Source organism: Aythya marila (genome assembly GCF_965140915.1).
Source record: "Aythya marila genome assembly, chromosome: 5".
Classification (NCBI taxonomy): Eukaryota; Metazoa; Chordata; class Aves; order Anseriformes; family Anatidae; genus Aythya; species Aythya marila.
In genome coordinates, this window is record NC_139046.1 from 63,878,944 (window position 1) to 63,900,980 (window position 22,037).

At 38.9% G+C, this 22,037-nt stretch overlaps 1 protein-coding gene across 1 annotated transcript in view; it reads right to left on the reverse strand.

Annotated features, from left to right (window-relative positions):
- The window catches only part of DKK3 (dickkopf WNT signaling pathway inhibitor 3), a 28,559-nt gene that overhangs the window by 3,677 nt on the left and 2,845 nt on the right, over nucleotides 1-22,037 (reverse strand). The window contains exons 3-5 of the mRNA XM_082760791.1: nucleotides 21,776-21,859; nucleotides 2,388-2,480; nucleotides 557-701 (exon numbers count right to left, since the gene is read on the reverse strand). Of these exons, the coding sequence (XP_082616917.1) occupies nucleotides 557-701; nucleotides 2,388-2,480; nucleotides 21,776-21,859 (322 nt within the window). The remainder of the gene's footprint in view (nucleotides 1-556; nucleotides 702-2,387; nucleotides 2,481-21,775; nucleotides 21,860-22,037) is intronic.

The window sequence follows — 22,037 nt, forward strand, 5'->3', positions numbered from 1 at the left end:
TCTTTTTCTCATATCTTGTTCTCCTCTCCTTCCTTTCCCTTGTAAATCGAGTTTCATGTTCCAATGTGGACTGACAGCATAGTCTGGAACATTGTTCCATTTGCCTGTCCAGTCAGTATTGCATAGAGCGCAGTACCCTGAGACGCCTCATATAAAACTCTCAAGTATGAAGACTATCTGTAGCCTGACGCTGATGGTCTACTAATTTAACACATTTTAAATTCTGTTTTTACTATGCTGAATGAAAATTTGACATAGATCTCTGCTTCTTTTAAATGATACTTTTAAGACATCAGATTTTTGTGCTACTTGTTCTGTTCTTCTCTCTAATGTACAGTGTGCTTTTCTTTTGCTGTTGTGCACTCCTATCAGGCTGTTTCTCACTCCTAATTCTATTAAAGCTTTTCTAATGAAGTTAACACAGTGCATGCCCCAGGCTAAGGCATAATGACCTACTGGTTCCATAGAGGTCTATCTGCTTCACCTGAGCAAAAGAGCTAAATATTAACACTCCTGTATTATGAAATTAATAGGATAAAAAGCAAAACCACTGTACCTTTCTGAAAAGCACAGCACATTCCTGGGTTGCAGTCTTGTTGGTTCTCACAAATGGTGCCGTTTTCTCCTTTTGAGGTGGCTTTCTTGCACTCGCCCCAAACACAAAGCTGGTCTCCACAGCATTCAACATCCCGTGAGCAATGCTTGCAAATGGAAAAAACATGTGACAGCTGTCGCTCTAGTACTAATTGCCTGTATCAGTAGACAGCTAAACGTGGATTTAGACCTTGTTCTTGAAGGCAGCTGCATGGATGTGGCTTAAATAATGTAACATTTCTATTGTTTAAACAGAATTGCTTAGGTTCTCAACTTCTAGCATACACCAAAGTATTTACTGGACAGGCACATCTACAGTAGAATAATGGCACCCCTTCTATACTATTATTCTTTCAATCTTACAAAATCTAAATTGTTTTTTAGCTCTTATATGAAAATTAGTCAGCAGCCAGACATCCTGCAGTGTAATGTGTACTTCAGGGCAGACTTTTGCAATCAAGGAGAAAAAATAAATGAAACATTATCAATGGAAACCATTTCTGATTTTTCCGATGTTAAATGCAGTCCATAATTTACAATTTGTTAAGAAGGATTGCTTTCAAAGAGCAAAGCAAAACAAAATCTTAAACTCCAATTTTTAGTTGTAATAAGAATCAGATTTCATTTGTAACCAAGATACAAAAAAAATCTCTGGAAAAAAAATCAGAAAATCAGAAGTGTAAATCTCTACCTGAGGATAGCTTTGTATGACAACTGTCCCTGTGTTTCAGCTAATACACACAGCTAATAAATCAACCCAGCGAAAGCACTGTGACTTTTTTTTTTTTTTTTTTTTTTGTCAGTGTAAAGCCCTTTCTGGGCACCCATACAAAATCAATTTCTTTCACAGTGGATCCCACAGGAGGTACTTAACACTGGGTAAGTAGTAGGTCTACGCTGCTAATTATAAAGACAAATATCTTGTAATTGTGAGGGGTCTAGGTCAGGAAGTTGATCCAGCCACCTTCACTTTCACACTTCACAGTCAGTTCACTTCACTGAACTCACTGTGCAACAGGAATGTAGCCATGACCAAATTTTTATTTTTTTTCTATGAATGCTCTACTGAACACTGTATGGAGAAATAGGGCTTTTAGGTTTCAGTTACATCCCAATTGATTTTTAATGACTCCATGTTAACAAGAAAAATGATCCGTTTTAACACTTTCTAAAGTATGAATGAGCTTTCCTAATGACAAAAGATTGATAATTCAGGACTTCCATTCAATCTACTAAAGTCAATACAGCTTCCTGAAATTATCGAGAATTTAAAGCATTTAAATCATTTACATCGTTTCAGGAAAAGATGTTAATCGTATCGATTACAGGATTTTACTGCAATGCCAGGATTTTTCAACTTAATGGCCTGTAAATGCTTTGAACAACAACTGTTTCACAAGAGGCCATCAGCAGAATGTAGGTGAAAAGGGACAGCTAGATGAAGGCCGTTTTCAGCTGATTGCTCTTAAATTGTTTTTTCACTGCGAAGAAGCCTGAGCTTTTCAAGTACCTGTCACCTACACAAGATAACCTAAGCATAACTATTGCCAAAAACACTTCTGTTATCTCAAAAGACAGGAATTTACTGCTTCCTAAGGTTCACATATTCAAATAATGTAACCTTATACCTTAGTTGTGATAACAGGCAGGGGGAAAAAATGCTATGTATCTACTAATACACAAAGCTGTGCATCTTCTTAGGTAATGATTTTAATTTATTTACGTTAACATCAAGAATTTACATAGTAAGTGTTTAAAGACTACATAAAATCACGAATCACTTCAGAACTTACTTTATGTTGGGTTTTACAGAGCTGACACTTGTATTCAAAAGTGGAGAACTGGCAATATTTCCCTGTTTCACAGTCTTCATCAATGATACACTCCTATAAATAAATAAATAAATAAAAAGTGTAGTTTGCCACTATGATGGAAATCCATACTTCTCCTTGAAACACCAGAAAGAAGGTCTTGATTGATTGTATCTCTTATTTGGGACTCAAGGGAAAAAAGCTCTCTTAGTTTTTTCACACAACCACAGTTTTGTAATAGAACGATGTGGCTGCAAACAATTAGGTGGCTTCACATCTCCTGTAAATATTAATACCAACAACCTTGAGAAAATGAATTCTCTTTGTTCTGCTCTCTTGAGGAAAAACAAGCAACCTGAAGACACTTCCGTTAAAGCTATTTTACTTGTATTAGAGTTCAATCACAATTGACTTATTTGCTGTTTTTTAGAATGGGACAAGACTGAAAGAAAGAGTCTACGATACAGGAGCTGCAGCAGCCAAGAGCATCTTTATGCTCTGTGGGAGATCATTCTGGAACAGCTTTCTTAATCCCAGGCCAGGTAGCTTTATGCTGTCCTCCTTCCTCCTCCCCAGCAACATCAGTGCTGACCTCCAAAACTCAGCAGCTTGGCCAGCTTCCTCAAGCAAGCAATGACAGCCCAAAGGGAGATGGTTCCCTAATGCATCAGCCTTTGCTACTCAGCTAAGGTGTTCCAACAGGCTTCAGGCTAGCAAGTTGCTTGGGCATGCTTTTCAAGCCTGGAAGCGTTTTATGGCCTTAGCAAAACTGTTCCTGTGAGAGGGACACCTGAGTTCCCATCTCAATCACAGACTCCAACTGATGTTTCTTTGCCCAGAGGTCCCACCAGCACCGAGGTAGAGATTGCTTGCTTTTTGTTCGTGCTGCACAGGGCTAACATACAAATACTGACCAGAAATTCTTTGCCAGGGATTTTTATTTGGGGGGTGAGCATAATTAAAGTACAAAACAACTCTGCACGCTGTTTAGATATGGCATTGAGGAAGAATCTGCAATACAGAGAGTCAGTGTATAGTTTGTGTAACCCTGAAGTTTCTGGTTCACAGGGAGGACATCTTTTTTCTTCACATCTAACGATTACCTCTCAAAAAAACAAGTGATTAATCCTATTCTAAAATTGTCTTCTCCAGGTAACTATCAAGCCAACAAAAGAATAAATCTTAGCACTATTCCTGTCTAAGTCACTTTTATTTCATCACTGGTTTGTACCATCACAAGGCTGATGCTATCTTTGTGTTAGTCAGTACACAATAAGGAATTAAAAATCCCTGAATTCTCTGAAGAAAGAACTTGACTGCTCCTTGGTAGATACTAATCTCACTTCTTGGTGCAGCCTAACTGTCATTTATGCAATCTTTATTGAAAGTTTTTACCAAGTTTTTTTTTTGTTTGTTTTGTTTTTTGTTTTTTTTTTTTTTGATGATTTTCCCCAAACTGACTTTTTCCATGCCATCCCAGCTGGGTTTTGTTTCTGTATGATCAGCTGGGCTGAAAATTAACTCATCAAGAAGTTTAAATGAAGCTCTTAAATTGCTATAATCACTGAAAGACAAAGCAGCTATACTGTCTTCAGGTCTCCATATTTAACATTATAAAAGCTTCTTGTGTGGTATGAGACAAGGCTGCTCTGCATGAAGAGCAGTTCTTTGTTTAAGTTAACCATTTTGGCCATCTGAGATGTTTTCAAAGAGTTTGATTATCCAGGACATAGAACAGAAGCCAAAGCCTGATTCTTTTCAAGTCAGTGAAGTTATATGTGGGTTATGTGTTTATAATTAAGCAGTCCTTTCAGCTATTTTAGGAGATGATCATTGTTGGGTCTAGGCCGTTATCTATTGTCATAATGCTTTTGCAGCTTCATTATCCCGTATATGTTCTTCCTGTTTGCTTTTGTGCTGCTACATAATCAGGTGGGTCAAAATGCAAGTGTTCTACAGTACCTTTGAGTTTTTGTGGTTTCAAGTTAGTAGTTAGCCACTTCTCCTTAGCCGCCATGCTCTTTCTGGCCAAGTTTCTACCCATAGCTTTGTCAGCTTCTTTTATAAACCATATTCTTGTATAAACCATATTTCGAATAAACTATACTGTTTCATTCCTGTTCCATCCACTTTCAGGCAAATAGCCAGGTCTCAGTGTAGTCAGTTTTTCCAATTGTCTCTTTCCACAGAGGAGAAATCTTGCCATAATCATTTTTAAGCTCGTGGAATAACCCTCTCTCTAGCTCTAAAACCACCTAACATCTAAGTTGCAATTCTCCAGTCACCGGTTTCTCTTGCACTAATGAGTCCCCTGCCTTTCCCCTCTTATTGAATTGTGTCCCACCAATTAAGACCCCAAGTATTATGAGGTTTTCAGCTGGGGAAAAAAAAGTTCTTTTACAGTTCTCTTTCCTGGCATGGAATAAACTTCTTTTCATAAGCTTTCTTAAAGCTGTGAAATTTTGTGCCATGCTCCAAACCAGTCAATGTTTATAATCCACAGTCAATGCAAAACCCAATAATTCTTACACATGCAGATGCATGACCATTTCTCCTTTTTTTTTCTTTTTTCTTTTTTTTTTTTTTTTCTTTCTTTCTTTCTTTCCAGACCTTTTCTAATCAGGCTACCTTGAGACACAACACTTGCTAAACAAGGAACAAAACTAAGCATCTTCATCAGCTGCAATGGATTCTGAACAATCCATATTCTTTGTGGGATCCTGTAAAGTATGTTATTTTTCAGAATGCTTTGTTTTTGCAGGGTCAACGGTGTGTAAACTGGGGAGAGGCAGTGCAGGCTTCTGACATGCCCGCATAATTTTACCTGGCAGCTAAGAAATACACTGTTTGAGAAGTGCTAAAGAATAATACAGAGCAAAAGCAGGACTGCCTGTTTATTAATGAGTATACTAGGACCCACACACAATAGAAAGCATGATGGAGATGAGTGTAGTACCTGTAAGCACATACTTCACATCCTGTAGACTTTTATTATAATATTGTACCCTACAGTGAATATCCTGCAACACGTGAAAGTGATTTGGGGGTTGAAATTTGTTCCAAAACCCTTGAGGGAAAAAAAAAAAATAAAGAGGCAAGAACAAAATATTGGAATTTGTGGAAAAGATTCTCTGTAGTTTGAGTTAGGCTATTAAAACAACTACTGCTGAAACTTCAGTTTTGTTGTCTTTGGCACATTATGCCAAAGTTGTAATTTGCTTTCTTAAGGAATGATTACGCGCCTTATGTGAGATTAAAAAAATGACTGACAGTACTGATGGTTAAGTATGCTTCTAACACAACTACCAGAAATCTGAAACAGATGTCTGTGTGAGACAGCTTAAGAATGTTCAAGTAAGACATGGTGTAAGCATTAACAGGTTTTGACAAGGGTACTTTCCTTCTGTTTGAATGTTTATATGTGTGTGAAAAGGCACAGAACTAAAATGTTTTCTTTCAGTGTGATACAACGACCTTTACACTTCACCAGTAACAAGCCTTTGAACTAGAAGGCACTATGGGCTATTCTGACAGACTGTCCTTGACTGGTGAGTGTAGACAACTACAGTGTGGATCCTGTTATCTTCGGCTCATGTAACGCACTAAGGATAAAGAGGGAGAAGCAAAGAGCGTCCCATTCGAAATTACAAAAGCAGAACTAAGCAGAATGGGTTAATCTACTTTCTTGAAGAAACTTTTCATTTGCAGTGTTCTTCTGGTTTCTGTACCTCACTATGGTAATAACCTTAACATTCCCTTTTGCTGGTTATATATTACGTACTGAAATCATGTTCATTTCACTCCCTTCTTTTTTCCCCCTTAGCTCCTAATTAACTGCATGTATTTAACACCCTAAGTGTAGTCAAGAAAATACGCTCAAGACTATTTTTATATTGTGTGACTTTCAAAATAGAACCATTGATTTTAAATAAAATGGTGACATTTAGCTGGTCTATTCCCTTTTCCCACTCATCCTCCCTCCCACGTTCTAAAAGATAATTTTAAACCAAATTCTCTCTTCACTCCTCTCGTATCTTCAAATTATATTTGTCTGGGACAGCCAAATGACTGCCTGGCGTGGGCTATCCTTTCCTTCCAGGCTCTTTACACCTTAGCTTAGAACCCAAGAAAGCAGAGAAAGGAGCAAAGTTATCATTCCTATCCTTCTATGGCTTTCAGGTTCACAAGCCATAAAGTGACGAGACAAAATTCACTGACGTCAGAGAGGTAATGAAGTTTTGCCAGGAGATACACAACAAAGGAAGCAATGCTAAAAAGATGGTGTGGCAATTAGAAAATGACTCCAACAGATGACAAAAGCTGCTGAGTAGTAAGCAAAAAAAGAAAAAAGAAAAAAAAAAAAAAGAAAAAAGAAAAAAAGTTCTGTATCCTATGTGCATTACACATATTAGAAAAATGATAGAAGTACACAGAATGCAATACCATCCTATGGAAACTACTACCAGTCTGAATTGCGGTAGTGTTCCAACTCCTACTCTCTCAGTTGTCTAGACAGGGCACATAATGCATTCATTTTTAATGAGATACGAATTAATTTGCCTTTAAATATCTCAAAACCTCTGTAATACTTTCTAGCAGAGCAAAAGTCTTACTGCTGTCCTGCCAAGTACATAGCACTCAAAAATAAGGACTAGCGTTATAAAAAAAGACAGTAAAAAGATCAAATGTGAGTTGCAAACTATGGTACTAGTCACGTCCCAGTACTGTGTGGGAAATATGCATTTGTATGTATGGGGCTACATATTGTTGGAGCTGTCTGCAGCACCAGAACTCTCTTCTCATCCCACACGCTTGCCCTAGAGGAGGCAGGACAGGTTATAGCATGTTTGTCCAGCTTTTCTCATGTTTGTCAGGTGTACCATAGGCAGGGCAGGACGGTAGAAATTCCAGCAAAATCTTCCTTCAGGCCTTCCTGCAACTCAGTGTCATGCTATATACTAACTTGACTTTTTTAAATACATAGGGACACTAAAATCTATAGTTAGGGAAGGAATATTTTGAAGAATAGAGTTAGAAGTTGAAGAATTAGACAGTTTGGGACCCAAAACCAATAGCCCTATGCTCCATTTTTAATTGCTCCATGTTAAGAAAAGTTTTTTTTTTTTCCATAGTTTGAGATTATCAAAGGAGGTGAAAATATTAATTTATGTATCTAAACAAAATTTTCCTAATGATTTTGTAATAAACTGTCTTAAAAGAAAAATGCATCTACCTTTAGATCTATTAATTGAAGAACAGTTCTTCCAGTTTTGGTGACTAAAAGGTGTGTCTAAAACCCTGCTAGAAACTCTTGGTTTCTAGTCTAAATGTCTTGAGCTAATTAACAGCTAGAGAAACACTGTACAACTGTGCCACAAAGTTCTAAAGTGCCATTATTTCTAAATAGTCAGTAACCATACAAAGATACAGCCCTCATGAAATGGTGTGCCCTGAGGCTGAGTTTCAATGCAGGCATCTTTTCTCTCTACAATTGGCAGCTACAAAGTTTCCATGATTCACTACCAAACTATGTACATTTTGAAAATTTATAAAAACAAAACAGTTCAGAATAGCTCTGCACAGCAAGGATGTGAAACATCTGTGCAAAAAGAAAAGCAGTACAAAGCAGGATTTATGTACTTAATAGCTCCTTGCTGATGCCAATCTGTACCCAATCCATTACAGAACTTACTTCAAACCCTGAATCTTAGGTGCTTTGTTCTTATGTGATACACACTCTTGGTAGCTTACAGTTTCAACAGACTTACTGTGTTTCAGGTGTCAGCCAAAGATAATACTCAAACAGAAATACATGGTAAGAATTCATCTACAATGGATTTTGCCTATAGCAGAGTTGACTGTGTGGATGACTGCTGATACTCTAGCGAAAAGGGAATAATTTATTTTCTATGAGTTGTAGATAAAAGAAAGGGTTTAAATTACATCATCAGAGATCTTATAGTGAGTATAGGAAAGCATTGGAATAAACTGCCACCAGCACTGGAGGATTTTGAAAACAGATGAGCTGAATGTCTGCGTAAAGATGGAGTTCCCTTGCTGATGGCTCTGAAAAATCTTGGACTCAGACCGTGAAGGTTTTCCTTTGACTGATACCATGATGTGAACTATCTACATGCTGTGAGATGCTTCTTCCTTTCCCTGGGAGAAGTGGGCTTTCTAAGGGAACAATTTTCAGGGATTCCTCATGTGATGTAAATTCACATAACAGGCTCTGACTCAGTTCCAGATAGAATTATAAGTAAACAAATCTGAAACTCCCATCCCATATATCTTTTCACCAATATATATAATAATATATATTAGAGTATGTTACCTACTGAACAGAAGTTATGGACTTGTTATAAAGAATTCAGACAGGCAGAAAAGATGGAGGGGGGTTCTCTCTTTAACTGCAGTAGTAAACCACCATGACTGAATAGCTCACATTCACTGGTATGGTATTCCTCAGCACTAATTATCAAAGTGGCCTAGTCCCTCGTTAGGCCAGACAGACACACTCTCTGCAAAAGATGCCAAAATGCTAGTTTTGAATTAGATAGGAGAAAGGAAAGAATGAGACTTATTCAGCTGACATATAAATGTATTTATCAAGAGAATACATTTGAAGACACCACTCTACAGAGCTTTTTTTTCCTCATATTTGCCAAATTTTTGATGAAATTAAACTAAACAGAAACAGATCAAATCACCACCTTCCTCCAACTGTCATGGTTTAACTCAGTAAATCATAGTACAAAACATCATCAAGCTGGACTAGCAGCATCTTGCACATCTTTTGGCTGTAGCGAGGTGGGGGTTGGCCTGTTCTCCCATGTGTCTGGTGACAGGACAAGGGGGAATGGGCTTAAGTTGAGCCAGGGGAGTTTTAGGTTAGATGTTAGGAAGAACTTCTTCACTGAAAGGGTTGTGAGGCATTGGAACAGGCTGTCCAGGGAAGTGGTGGAGTCACCATCCCTGGAAGTCTTCAAAAGACGTTTAGATGTAGAGCTTAGGGATATGGTTTAGTGGGGACTGTTAGCGTTAGGTCAGAGGTTGGACTCGATGATCTTGAGGTCTCTTCCAACCTAGAAATTCTGTGATTCTGTGTGATTCTGTGAACTGTACAGAAGACCAAGCAATCACAGAGCACATTCATTTGTTCTCCTCCTACTCACATTTGTGTAAAACAAGTGTAATTCTAATGATTTTAATTAGTCGTCCCCTCCTACAATTCAGGGAAAGATTAGAAAAAGCTTAGGCTCATTGTATATGGAACTCTGTGTTTCTGGGCCCACCTCCCAGCCACCTTACATATGTATAATACAGATGTAAACTGGCTGCACGTTTGGCACATTTATCTGTATTCTTTATATCTCAATTATTCTGAGATCATATCAGATAAAAAAAAAAAAGAGTTATGCTTTACATTCATTTCCTAAAATCTTTGTTACATGTTGGTACCCTACCAGATAAAGTTTACTGGTTAATTAGATAATGTGGTTTCAGTTTAAAATCAAATAAGCACCTGCTGCAGCCAGCACATTAAAACTATATAAAGCAAAACCACTGGGAAAAAAAAAAATAAAATCTCTTTTGCTTTAAAGCTGTTCCGACAATGTGATTTGTTTTGCTACTTGTCTGGCCAAAGGAAATATTGGTGATGAACTCTGACTTCTGTCTTAAGACAGTCCGTACTATGATCTCTTAAGAGCTGTCAGCAGCTTACAGAATTGTCACCAGCCCACATAAAAGATTTATTCTCCTGACTCTCTCTGTTACCTCACAGAGATGAAAAAATATTTAATTTCTCTTAGTTTAAATAGGTAGATCAAGTAGAGCTGGAAAGTAAAAACTTTCCTGATTTGTTTTATATTTACCTATAACTTGGACAAGACCTGTAAGAAACATTTTGACAGCCTTGGTTCCCTAAACTCAACACATGAGGTGTAAGAAGGCTGTGCTAAAACCAAGTAAACAGTTGCTCTTTTTACTCTAACTACTCCCTTGCTGTGGCTTTTTTTGCAGAAGAGTTCTTTCAACCCGTATGAAAACAAGGAAGAAGTAGATGACTAAACATGATATATACCTCCCCACAGATGGAAAGTTTCAGACAAATCAGATGATTTCCACCACTAACAAGATTACTGTAAGTTGTAGAAATAGTGTATGACTGTCAGATGGATACTGAGGAATGCAGATGGACATTGATTCTTCTAGAGAAAGCTTGTTTTGTAGCTTTCTAGGGGTAAACTTCCTGATTTGCTGTTGTGTTTTTACTAACACAATCACCTAGAACACTGAACCAATTCTAGGCATTGTGATTGTGTTACAGTAATAGTTTATTTTAGGTAACGAGAAGTTTATTCCAAGAAAATCTTTCTCCCTTCATCATTTAGCTACTCGAAGGGTAAGAGTTCAGACAGAAAAAAAATGGTGAAGCAGTTCTTCAGCAAATATGATTTTGCATAAAAATATTCTATTTTGTTTGTTTTTTGGAGGTGAACTGGAAACGAAATACTACATTGTAACACAAGGGTCTGGCAAAGTTTGAAACATCCCCAGACACAGGCATTGACCTGAATTACTAATGAAGAATGTTACTTTCAGAATATTAATTAGCACAACACAACTTTCTTTGCCAAACTTGACAGGAGAAAACTTACACTAAGCTAGCACAACAGCAAAATGTGAAAGAAATCCTAGCTACTATTTTTTTTACTAGTAAAGTAAATTTACTAAAGTTATCCAAATTACTTCAGACTCTCACTGACACAAATGGGAACAAGATTTGATGCCTTTAATTAGGAATAACCCATTTGTTGTTGCATCAGTTCTTGGCCTGTAAATCTGAGCCGCTATTTAAGGCAAAAAATGTGATAAAGATCTATGTTCTGACCTTTGGTTGTCATGTTTTCAGCTCAAACACCTGCCTGGTTTGTCCCATCTCTCAGCAAAAGGCACTTTGCTTCTCTTCACTCTGACAAGATCTAGCAGCTGTTTACACCTGCTTGTTTGTTCGGGGTCACCAAGCATGATATCTGAGTCCATGGAAACTGAGGTCTCACTTTTCTCTGCATCATTGCAGCCCTATAGTATTACAAAACCATCTTGTTTGCACACAATATCCATTCTTGTGTGGATTCTCTGCACAGACCCATAACTTTCTACACAGTGTTTTCTCTGAGAAAACAAGCCAGATCAGAATGGACTCACATCAGTAAACAAAGATGTGGACACAGCCTCTGACATACACCTCAGCTGGCTATTACAGAGCTTTCCCACCTTGGAGAATTTTCTTCTTGTAGGAGCAGAGGCGACACACAAGGGTTTCAAACTACTTAATGACACATCTTTCCATTCATGGAGGCTAAGATTCAGATTTTTTGGCAATAGTCCTGCAAATATCACATGACCAGTAAAACTTTTGGTCTTAGGGATATGCTGTGACTCACAGTAAGGCCATTCTATCATCCATGAGCAAATTAAACCTCTTCATAGCTTTTGCATCAGTAAGAAGTATCTGGTGCTTACAGTGTTATATATGAACACCAATGGTTACATCCACACTCCATCACACTTTTCAAAACAAGAAGACTATGTCCCTTGCTCTACAAACAAGATGCATATCCTACGTACTCCAGAAACATATATGAGTAAGAGCAATTCAAAATACTAATTGCATATTTTTTCTTATCGTAGGCTTTATCTTCACTCCCTTTGTATCCACCTCCACATCCTTTCCCACTCTAACCCAAGCTACTTGCCCCCATGAGCTATGTGCACCTCCCCTTCAGCTTCACACATTACATTGTCAGGACTGAAACTGAAAAGAAGAAAAAAAGGGGGTTCAGCCAAATGTTCAGAATGTCTGTACCTTGTTGTTCAGTAGTTCTGCTGCAGGAATTTAGGTGGTTTGGGACTTGCAGACCTTGCCTACAAGAGGTGTCCTGTTTTAAAATGCAAGCTACGACTTGCAAGCAGTTGAGACGTACTACTTAAAAATCAGCAATTAGCAAAACAGAGTGAAATAACATGCAGATTTTCTGCTTACAAAGGACTTGAGAAACTCAAGTTCTCTATTTTAAATGACTGCCACTGTAAGCTATACATTCATTTTTTGCAAAAAGCTTCAGCTTACATTATAACTAATAGTAAAATAATGTATTCAAGTTACTGTTTAATATATAAACTTGAAAAACTGACACAGCTCATTCATTAATCAAATGCATTAGCTAGGAAGTAAAGATTGCCTTTATCTACTCCTACACTAAGAACTACCTAAAGGGTGGAGTGATTTCAAAAGAACTGCACTAGTCAAGACAAGATTTGTGTAACAAGTGATGCCAACAGAGCAGACTGGGCAGTTAACAGAAAAGAACACTAAAAGTGCTAATGAATTTTATGATTGAGTATACAAAATCTACCAGTTTTAGATATTATGGGATTTTTGGCTACAGACAGACCAGGATTTCAATCCAACAATGCACTTAGTGTGTCTATTGATAGCTTAAGGTTGTCAACTGCAAGTAACCGGAGACTAGAAGTTCTGTAAAAAATGAAACAAAAAAATGGGACCCAAATGTAAACCTGGGATTCCTAAAACGAGCATCTTCCCTGAGATACTAACATACCAAAGGGAGCAGACATCAGCACCAAGATCCTGGATGTTCAAATTTTTGCCATCAGCTGCTCTCCTGCAGTGCTGCTGATGGACAAATTGCAATTTTCACTCCACAAATGTTTCCTTCTCAATTTTCAAAGTTCATTTTCACTTCAGCACTGGTAGGAACTCCTCTCCTTGGAGCAGTACAGATCTCAAAGAGTGGAACTCTTGCATATGGCTGAGAACATGCTTAGAGAAATCATATAAGTTGCTCAAATAGGAATCAAGCAGTAACTTTAGCAGTTCTGGATAATCACAGAGAACTGCAAGTTTGGTTAAGATGTGCTAGAGCTTGGCCATTTATAGTAGATTTTTCTCTAGAAAATCTTGTCTTACAAGTTGGAGAGGGAAATAGAACCCCAGAAGTTAATGTTTAATTTCTATTTCTTTTTACTAACTTACTAACAGAGTAAAAAGAAATCTCTTACTTAAAGGCTTAAAAATGTTGTAAGGCCATTAAAATGGGGTTGCTATCTATTCTATCTCTACAGACAAACCTTTAGGACTCTGGAGCTTTTGTTCTCCAGTCACTTTCTTAAATTTACACATTAGGGTCAAACTCACATATAATCTGTAAAAAAATAAAAAATAAAAAATCTGACAGTCATTTCCAGAACAGGTCAAGTCAGCTTGAAAAAGCAGTTCCACAGTGGTACAGTACTCCCTGTCCAGAGCTGCAGGGATCCAGTCAGCACTCTAACCTGGCCTGGTATCACAGGTTCTCTTTCCTAAGCACCAGAGTATTCGAAATTACTAATCAGCTGCTGTATTTGCAGAAGGCTGGTGCTAAATACTCACGTGTATAAAAGCACACATCCACCTGTTCACAGAGAAAGCAAGCACCTTGCACAGTATCACACTGGAGGCACCTCTCTACTCTCCCACAAAGAAACGTGACCTGTACCTTCTAACTAATGAGAAGGTACAGTTGTGCTCTGAAGTGTTTCTATCAACAAGGTCAGGCAAAAGAAAGTAATGTTTTCAATAGTGCCAAAGCTAATTGAGAAATGCATGATACTCCTCCAGTTCCCCAGTACACCTTCCTGAAACATTAGCATCTTCAAAACACAGTTGCAAGGAAGAGAACTGAGAGCAACCAGATATACCTCTATTAGAGTTTACTTGCTATAGAAGTTGCTAGTTTTATTTAACAGATGAATACAGACAAGAAAAAAAATCTTAGGTACAGTAGCTTTGAGTTAGACCTTACATAAAATACTACTACAAATGCAACTAAGAAAAGCAACTAATCTTATTGCAGTAAATCTTACCAGTATCAATTTTGTCTCCTTGAGTTTTCATTGTTCATGCTTGCTTTTCATTGACTAGGCTAGTGTACCACGATTGAAATAGAACTAGTCAACAAACTAGAAAACATTTTGACTTTCACATGGTAATAAAAAGCGCTGTTACTTTATGTTCTGTACTCTATACTGAGCTTTCTACTGGAGTTACTCTGTTAACTTGCATGCTAGGCTACATTCCCAGGAAAATAAGTTACAGAATATTTGGACCTTAAACCTTAAAAGCAAGTGGATGTAAAACCCTATACAGGCAGAAAAACATGCACAACTACCTATTGCTTGTATTTGGTGTCTGTGGTGATGCAAGACTGATGGATCAAAGCCTGACATCTATGTTGGTAACTTGTCAGTCCTCACTGACATCCGATAAAATGAATGTTAGTCTGGGAATGTAAATGGCGCCTCCAAATAATGCAGCACCTCTTGAGAATGAGGTCTCCGTGCCAGAAATGGCAAACAGTCTAGTTCCTCTTCTGGAGGTTTAAAATACCGATACTCTTCTGGCTATCAAAATACTATCAACTGAGCCATTCAGTAACAAAGAATATAGTCTAAAGAGAATACTTTTGTGATGCAAAGCCAAAAAGAAATAATGTCTGAGAGAGGAATATGCATGTGTAGGGGATTATGTCTAATGTTTCTGTAATATATGTATGTATATATATACACATGTACATAGTGTACAGATACACCATTTATATGTATTATAGATATATTTCTACCTGTTGTGGGAGGACACAGGGTAGCAGAGGCATCGTGATTTAAAAAGTAGGCACAATTTATTTTCCATGAAACTGCTTTTCCAGTGCTGGATTTGATTCTGGTTAGAATGCAGATCTATTACTGCAAGACAGATAGGCACATCCTTCCCTACCTGTGCAGCTTTCACCTCAAGATTCAAAGCACAAAAGTATCACTGAAAAAAACTTTCAATGATTTCAGTGGTTTCTAACTCAGCTCAGAGAATAAATGAGAAATGAGGGTTGTGGAGTTGTGATTATTATTAATTACTACTGTGATAAATTATATATACTGTACATTTTAGAGTAGATGGTTTGCTGAGGTGTTTGATGAATTCTCATATTTACCACCCAATTATATACCTAAAGAGCAGGAGCTGTGCAAATCCTTGACTTTTACAAGCCAAGCCTATAAACTGAACCTATAAGGCAAGTTTGGCTTTCAGCATTCAGTTTCCCTACAAGCATAAAAGTTGAGTTTGTGTGATAGTGTGTGCCTATTTCTTTTACTTGGCAGAGCGAAAATAAACAGAAGTGCTGTTCTAAAGAGGCACCAATCTGAAGGATACCTGAACACAGCCCAGATACACAGCCCAGAGGAAGCAGTCTAGGAGGTTTCTGGAGAGCGTGGAAGATAGCTTCCTGACGCACCTGGTTAGTGAGCCTACCAGGGGTGGTGTCCCGCTAGACCTTCTCTTCACAAACAGAGAAGGACTGGTGGAGGATGTGATTGTCGGGAGCTGTCTCTGGCAGAGTGACCACGAAATGGTGGAGTTCACTATTCTTGGCGAGGCCAGGAAGGGGACCAGTACAACCGCTGTATTGGACTTTCGGAGGGCTGACTTTGAGCTGCTCAGGACACTAGTTGGTGGAGTCCCTTGGGAGGCGGTTCTGAAGGGCAGAGGGGTCCAGGAAGGCTGGGCGCTCTTCAAGAGGGAAATCTTAATGGCACAGGAACGGTCTGTCCCCACATGCCCAAAGATGAGCTGGCGGGGAAGAAGACCAGCCTGGCTCAACAGAGAATTGTGGCTTGAGCTTAGGAGAAAAAAGAGGGTTTATAATCTTTGGAAAAGTGGGCAGGCCACTAGGGAGGACTTTAAGGATGTAGAGAGGCTGTGCAGGGACAAAATTAGGAAGGCCAAAGCTCATCTGGAGCTCAATCTGGCTACTGCCGTTAAAGATAACAAAAAACGTTTCTATAAATACATCAACACAAAAAGGAGGACTAAGGAGAATCTCCATCCTTTACTGGATGCGGGGGGAAACTTAGTTACAAGAGATGAGAAAAAGGCGGAGGTGCTCAATGCCTTCTTTGCCTCAGTCTTCAGCGGCAATACCGGTTGTTCTCTGGATACTCAGTACCCTGAGCTGGTGGAAGGGGATGGGGAGCAGGATGTGGCCCTCACTATCCATGAAGAACTGGTTGGTGACCTGCTACAGCACTTGGATGTGCACAAGTTGATGGGGCCGGAAGGGATCCACCCAAGGGTACTGAGAGAACTGGCAGAGGAGCTGGCCAAGCCGCTTACCATCATTTATCAGCAGTCCTGGTGATCGGGGGAGGTCTCAGTTGACTGGTGGCTAGCAAACGTGATGCCCATCTACAAGAAGGGCCGGAGGGCAGACCCGGGAAACTACAGGCCTGTCAGTTTGACCTCAGTGCCAGGGAAGCTCATGGAGCAGATCCTCCTGAGAGTCATCACACAGCACTTGCAGGGGAAGCAGGCGATCAGGCCCAGTCAGCATGGGTTTATGAAAGGCAGGTCCTGCTTGACGAACCTGATCTCCTTCTATGACAAAGTGACGCGCTGGGTGGACGAGGGAAAGGCTGTGGATGTGGTCTACCTTGACTTCAGCAAGGCTTTTGACAGTGTCTCCCACAGCATTCTCCTCAAGAAACTGGCTGCTCTTGGCTTGGACTGGCGCACACTTCGTTGGGTTAGAAACTGGCTGGATAGCCGGGCCCAAAGAGTTGTGGTAAATGGAGTCAAGTCCAGTTGGAGGCCAGTCACTAGTGGCATTCCCCAGGGCTCGGTGCTGGAGCCAGTCCTCTTTAATATCTTCATCAATGATCTGGACGAGGGCATCGAGTGCACCCTCAGTAAGTTCGCAGATGACACCAAGTTAGGTGCGTGTGTCGATCTGCTTGAGGGTAGGAAGGCTCTGCAGGAGGATCTGGATAGGCTGTACTGATGGGCTGAGGTCAACTGCATGAAGTTCAACAAGGCCAAGTGCCGGGTCCTCCACCTGGGGTGCAATAACCCCAAGCAGAGCTACAGGCTGGGAGAGGAATGGTTGGAGAGCTGCCAGGCAGAGAAGGACCTGGGAGTGATGGTGGATAGTCAGCTGAATATGAGCCAGCAGTGGGCTCAGGTGGCCAAGAAGGCCAACGGCATCCTGGCTTGTATCAGGAACAGTGTGACCAGCAGGGCTAGGGAGGTGATTGTCCCCCTGTACTCGGCTCTGGTGAGGCCGCACCTCGAGTACTGTGTTCAGTTTTGGGCCCCTCGCTACAAGAAGGACATCGAGGTGCTTGAGCGGGTGCAGAGAAGGGCGACGAAGCTGGTGAGGGGTCTGGAGAACAAGTCCTACGAGGAGCGGCTGAGGGAGCTGGGCTTGTTCAGCCTGGAGAAGAGGAGGCTCAGGGGCGACCTTATTGCTCTCTATAGGTACCTCAAGGGAGGCTGTAGCGAGGTGGGGGTTGGTCTGTTCTCCCACGTGCCTGGTGACAGGACAAGAGGGAATGGGCTTAAGTTGAGCCAGGGGAGTTTTAGGTTAGATGTTAGGAAGAATTTCTTTACCGAAAGGGTTGTTAGGCATTGGAACAGGCTGCCCAGGGAAGTGGTGGAGTCACCATCCCTGGAAGTCTTCAAAAGACATTTAGATGTAGAGCTTAGGGATATGGTTTAGTGGGGACTGTTAGCGTTAGGTCAGAGGTTGGACTCGATGATCTTGAGGTCTCTTCCAACCTAGAAATTCTGTGATTCTGTGATTCTGTGATTGAATAGCATTAGAACAGTGGGCCAGTTCCCAGTGGCTGGCTCCTCACAGCCTCTACTACCAGCATCTCCATCCTCAGAACAAAACGTCGCTATCTGCCCCTTTTCAGATGATCATCAATACTTGTAGCTACAAATATACTAAACCACTTGTGTTACACTACACAGCAGGATGAATCACTGATGGGTATCAAGGATGTGTATTACAGAACAGCATATGCTAGCTGTATTTAGAGGCCCACAGAAAGGTTTTCCTTTCAAACTGCCCACAGAATACAATAGCTATACATGTATTACTTTGCTGCTAACATTTAAAATAAGCAGCCAGGAAGTAGAGTAACTCTTCCATATTCCAGTGGTCTGGAAAACCTGCTGCCTGGAAAGTGACTGAGGCATCCTACAATGTCACTTGACACCTCACATATGAAAATTAACGTATATAAGAATGACCTAAGGAGACAGTGCAACGTTTTTGGCAACTCCTTTGACTCATTTTCCCAATATTGTTTTCTTAAGTTGACAGATCTGAACAATGGTACTTTTTAATTTGTACTTTTTTCTTCCATTTGGTAGAGCTCTCCTTGGCAGCATTTTTTTCAACTTTTTTTTTTTTTTTTTTTTTTTTTACAGTTTTTCCAGTGGAAAAACTTTTTTGGATTACACCAAATTTTCCAATTCTCAGTGTCTTGGAATTACTCCTAAAATAGTTCTGCAGCCTAGCAGTACCCTAAGTATATTCTTCCTTAATGTTTAAAGTTTTCAAGTAGTTTTGGATTTGATTCTGTTAGGTATTTCTTAGATACATTAATATATGTAGATCTGCCTGGTCCCTTAAACAAGAATCAAATATGACTGTTGGTTGCTTTTCCCATTTAGTGTTTTCTCTAACTTGGCAACCTTTAAATTAAGTGTTTGTACCATGGGCATGCTCAAAGGTCAAAAGAGTGTGAGAGACAAATAAACATTAACAAATGTTTTGTTTCAGTAGCTGCTGCAGAAAGATCGTTGAAAAAAGCTCCCCAGGATCTAAACGATTAGAAGTTAATGCAATCAGTTCAATGAGGTTTTCCACCATGAAGTATAAGAAAGAAAAATTATTCAGCTAGTTGTATTTATCTGGAAGACTAATCGCTATATTGGTTCTGGACACAGCACTACCTTATTAAGTGAGGCAACTTTCCCATAAGGAGAACACAGATATCTTTCACTAGTTATAAGAAGCTTATAAGGAACTTTGTATGATCATTGGAGAAAACTAAATTAGAAATATTTTTATAGCTGTGAAGAACAAATAGATACAACGAGTAAGCGAAATACATTAAGAATACATTAGTGTTGTGTCCCAGTCAGTTGAAAGATTTGCTTCTGTACACTGGTTTTGAAGATGATGACCATACTTGTTTAAAAAAAAAAAAAAAAAAAAGATATTTAAGTTGCCTTCATTACACATATTTAATTATTAAAAAGCATCTTGGAATATGTTAGCATTTTCTATAAAACCAACTTGTACCTCAGTATACTTGCAATTTGTTTTGTATCTTGTCTTACCATTAAATCTATAACCTTTGTCAAACAGTTAAAAAGAAAGCACAAGCAACTTAATTTTGTTATTTGCCATTCCCAGCTTTAATATCAGTATAAAAACATGAGCTGAAAGACGGAAAACTTAGTCACTGGATGACAGCAGAGAAGATGCTCACATTTCAGGATTTACACCTAATAAAATAGGAACTACTACCATTTTTTTCTTTTTCTAATGTCTTATAAAATAGTAGGAAAACTTCCAAGAGAGAACTGGAAGAAAGTTAGACTAAAATAAGCCAGGACAAGTTAAACTAAATTAAATCATAAACTATTAGTTAGACAAAGCCAGCTACCAGAGGAAACACTGGCAAGTCCTGTCCTAGTAAGAGCATGAAAGTATCTGAAGAAAACCTAACAGTTGTTCTAACTTAGTACATGCTGACCATCACACTCAATGGCAGAGGCTTTGCAAGGCTTAACATCTGGTTGTTGCTGCAGCAGTGTACCTGAGATTTGCTAGAATTGCTGGACCGTTTAGTTTTCTAATCTAGTCTGCCTTCTGACTTTGGAGTGAAAGGAAAATGATACGCCAAACTAAAAAGTGCAACAATCTGTTGTGAATTGGAGTGGTGTAGAGAGAGCTGGGGGGAGTGCCCAGGATCAGTTTCAGGTAGAATATAAAACACCCACCAGGCAAAAGTTGATTTTCTAGTTATTACCTAAACACGACAATTAGATTTTTCATGATGAATGTATAAGCTTAAGTGCTCATATCTAGGAATTTAGATGCTCATAAGTATAAAGAAAATACACGTATAAATGTAGTGTCTTCTGCAGTAATAAATTTCAGTAAAAAACAGATGACTAAAACCAGATGACTATCTGCCCTTACATCTGCAGCACAAGGGAGGTTAATGGAGATAAGTATTCCTTTCAGTCATAAGCAAAAAACAAACAAACAAACAAACAAACAAACAAAACCTTCACTTGCATCAACAGCAAAAGGGAACTTAGAAAACACAGGGGTACAGGTTCTTGCAGTAGGATATAAAAACAACTTGATCCATGGAACATGCAGAATTAGTCTGGCAGAAATACTAAACCAATGTGATCAGTATTAGAAAAGATCATTTAAATACTCAGAATCCACTAGCCAAAAGGCCATGCTGCCACTAGACATTCGGTGATAGACATAGGATGAGCTAGTAGATGGTATTTACACTACACTCTGCTTTTCATTGTGATTCTTTACCAAGCAAAAGATCTGTCAGGAAAAATTCTCTACATGCAGAATCATTTTCTCATTAATTCCAAGGGTAATTATGTTATTTTCACAGAAAAATACGATATCATCTGATACATCCACTTCACCACCTGTCTTTCTCAGAAACATCTTGAGCGTGCATTCAGGACAGGAACTTCTAATGAGACTACTGTCTACTGTCATTTAGCAAATGTACCTGTATTTGCAAGACTTGAGTAAAGAATATTCTTAATCTTTTAAACTTCTTTTTGAATCTTTGAACAATCCTGTTTCCAGAGGTAAAGGGAGTTGTCCTCCACTTTCCCCCTCCCCAAAGTGACATTTCAGAACCAGTTCTCACCACCAGGCAAGGCTGATAAGCAAATGGAGCCATATATTGTTCCACTGATTCTACTGTCTCCTCAAGACAGACAAATAGGGATTGTTTTCTAGAGTTAAAAGTCTACAAAACAATTCCGCTATGAAAACCAAAAGCGCAGACAGGGAGGGCATCCATGGAGCACTGTTATACTGAGGGTTTATTCAGAGTCTTTGGAAAGGGCTGTATAGCTATCTTTGCTGTGTGAGTACAACACTTACATTTGATTGACAAATTCAATATTCAGATCAAGATCAACCACCTCAGTTAACTGCAACATTGAAACTCCCCCACAAATTTGTAATATAGTTTTCCTAAGTTAAACTAATTAAAATCAAACAAACAAAAACTACAAGAACAACAACAACAAAACATTACGACTGCTTACATTAATAGTTTTGTGTTTTAAAACATTCAGAAATTTGGCTATGCCAAACTACGAACTATATTGTTTTCTTCAGAAAGGTAAATTTAAAGTATTTGTTTAACTTTCAAGAGTAATAAATGTGCTCACTTACATGATTTCTTTTGTTTTCTCCATCTTTTATAGATGTAATAACTGTCTCAGAATAAATTGTTGATCCGGTTTTGTTATTTGTAACCTGATATGGCAAAAGAACAACAATAAATCAAAATACATTTTTAAATTATAGTCCTTTGTTACTCTCAGTCCTATTCTGCTATAATTAATTCCCACCCTGCTATTTCCCATCTTCCTGGCACTCAGGCAAAATCCTTATTTGGAGGAAAAAAGTAGATGACAAGGTTAACTCCTTAACT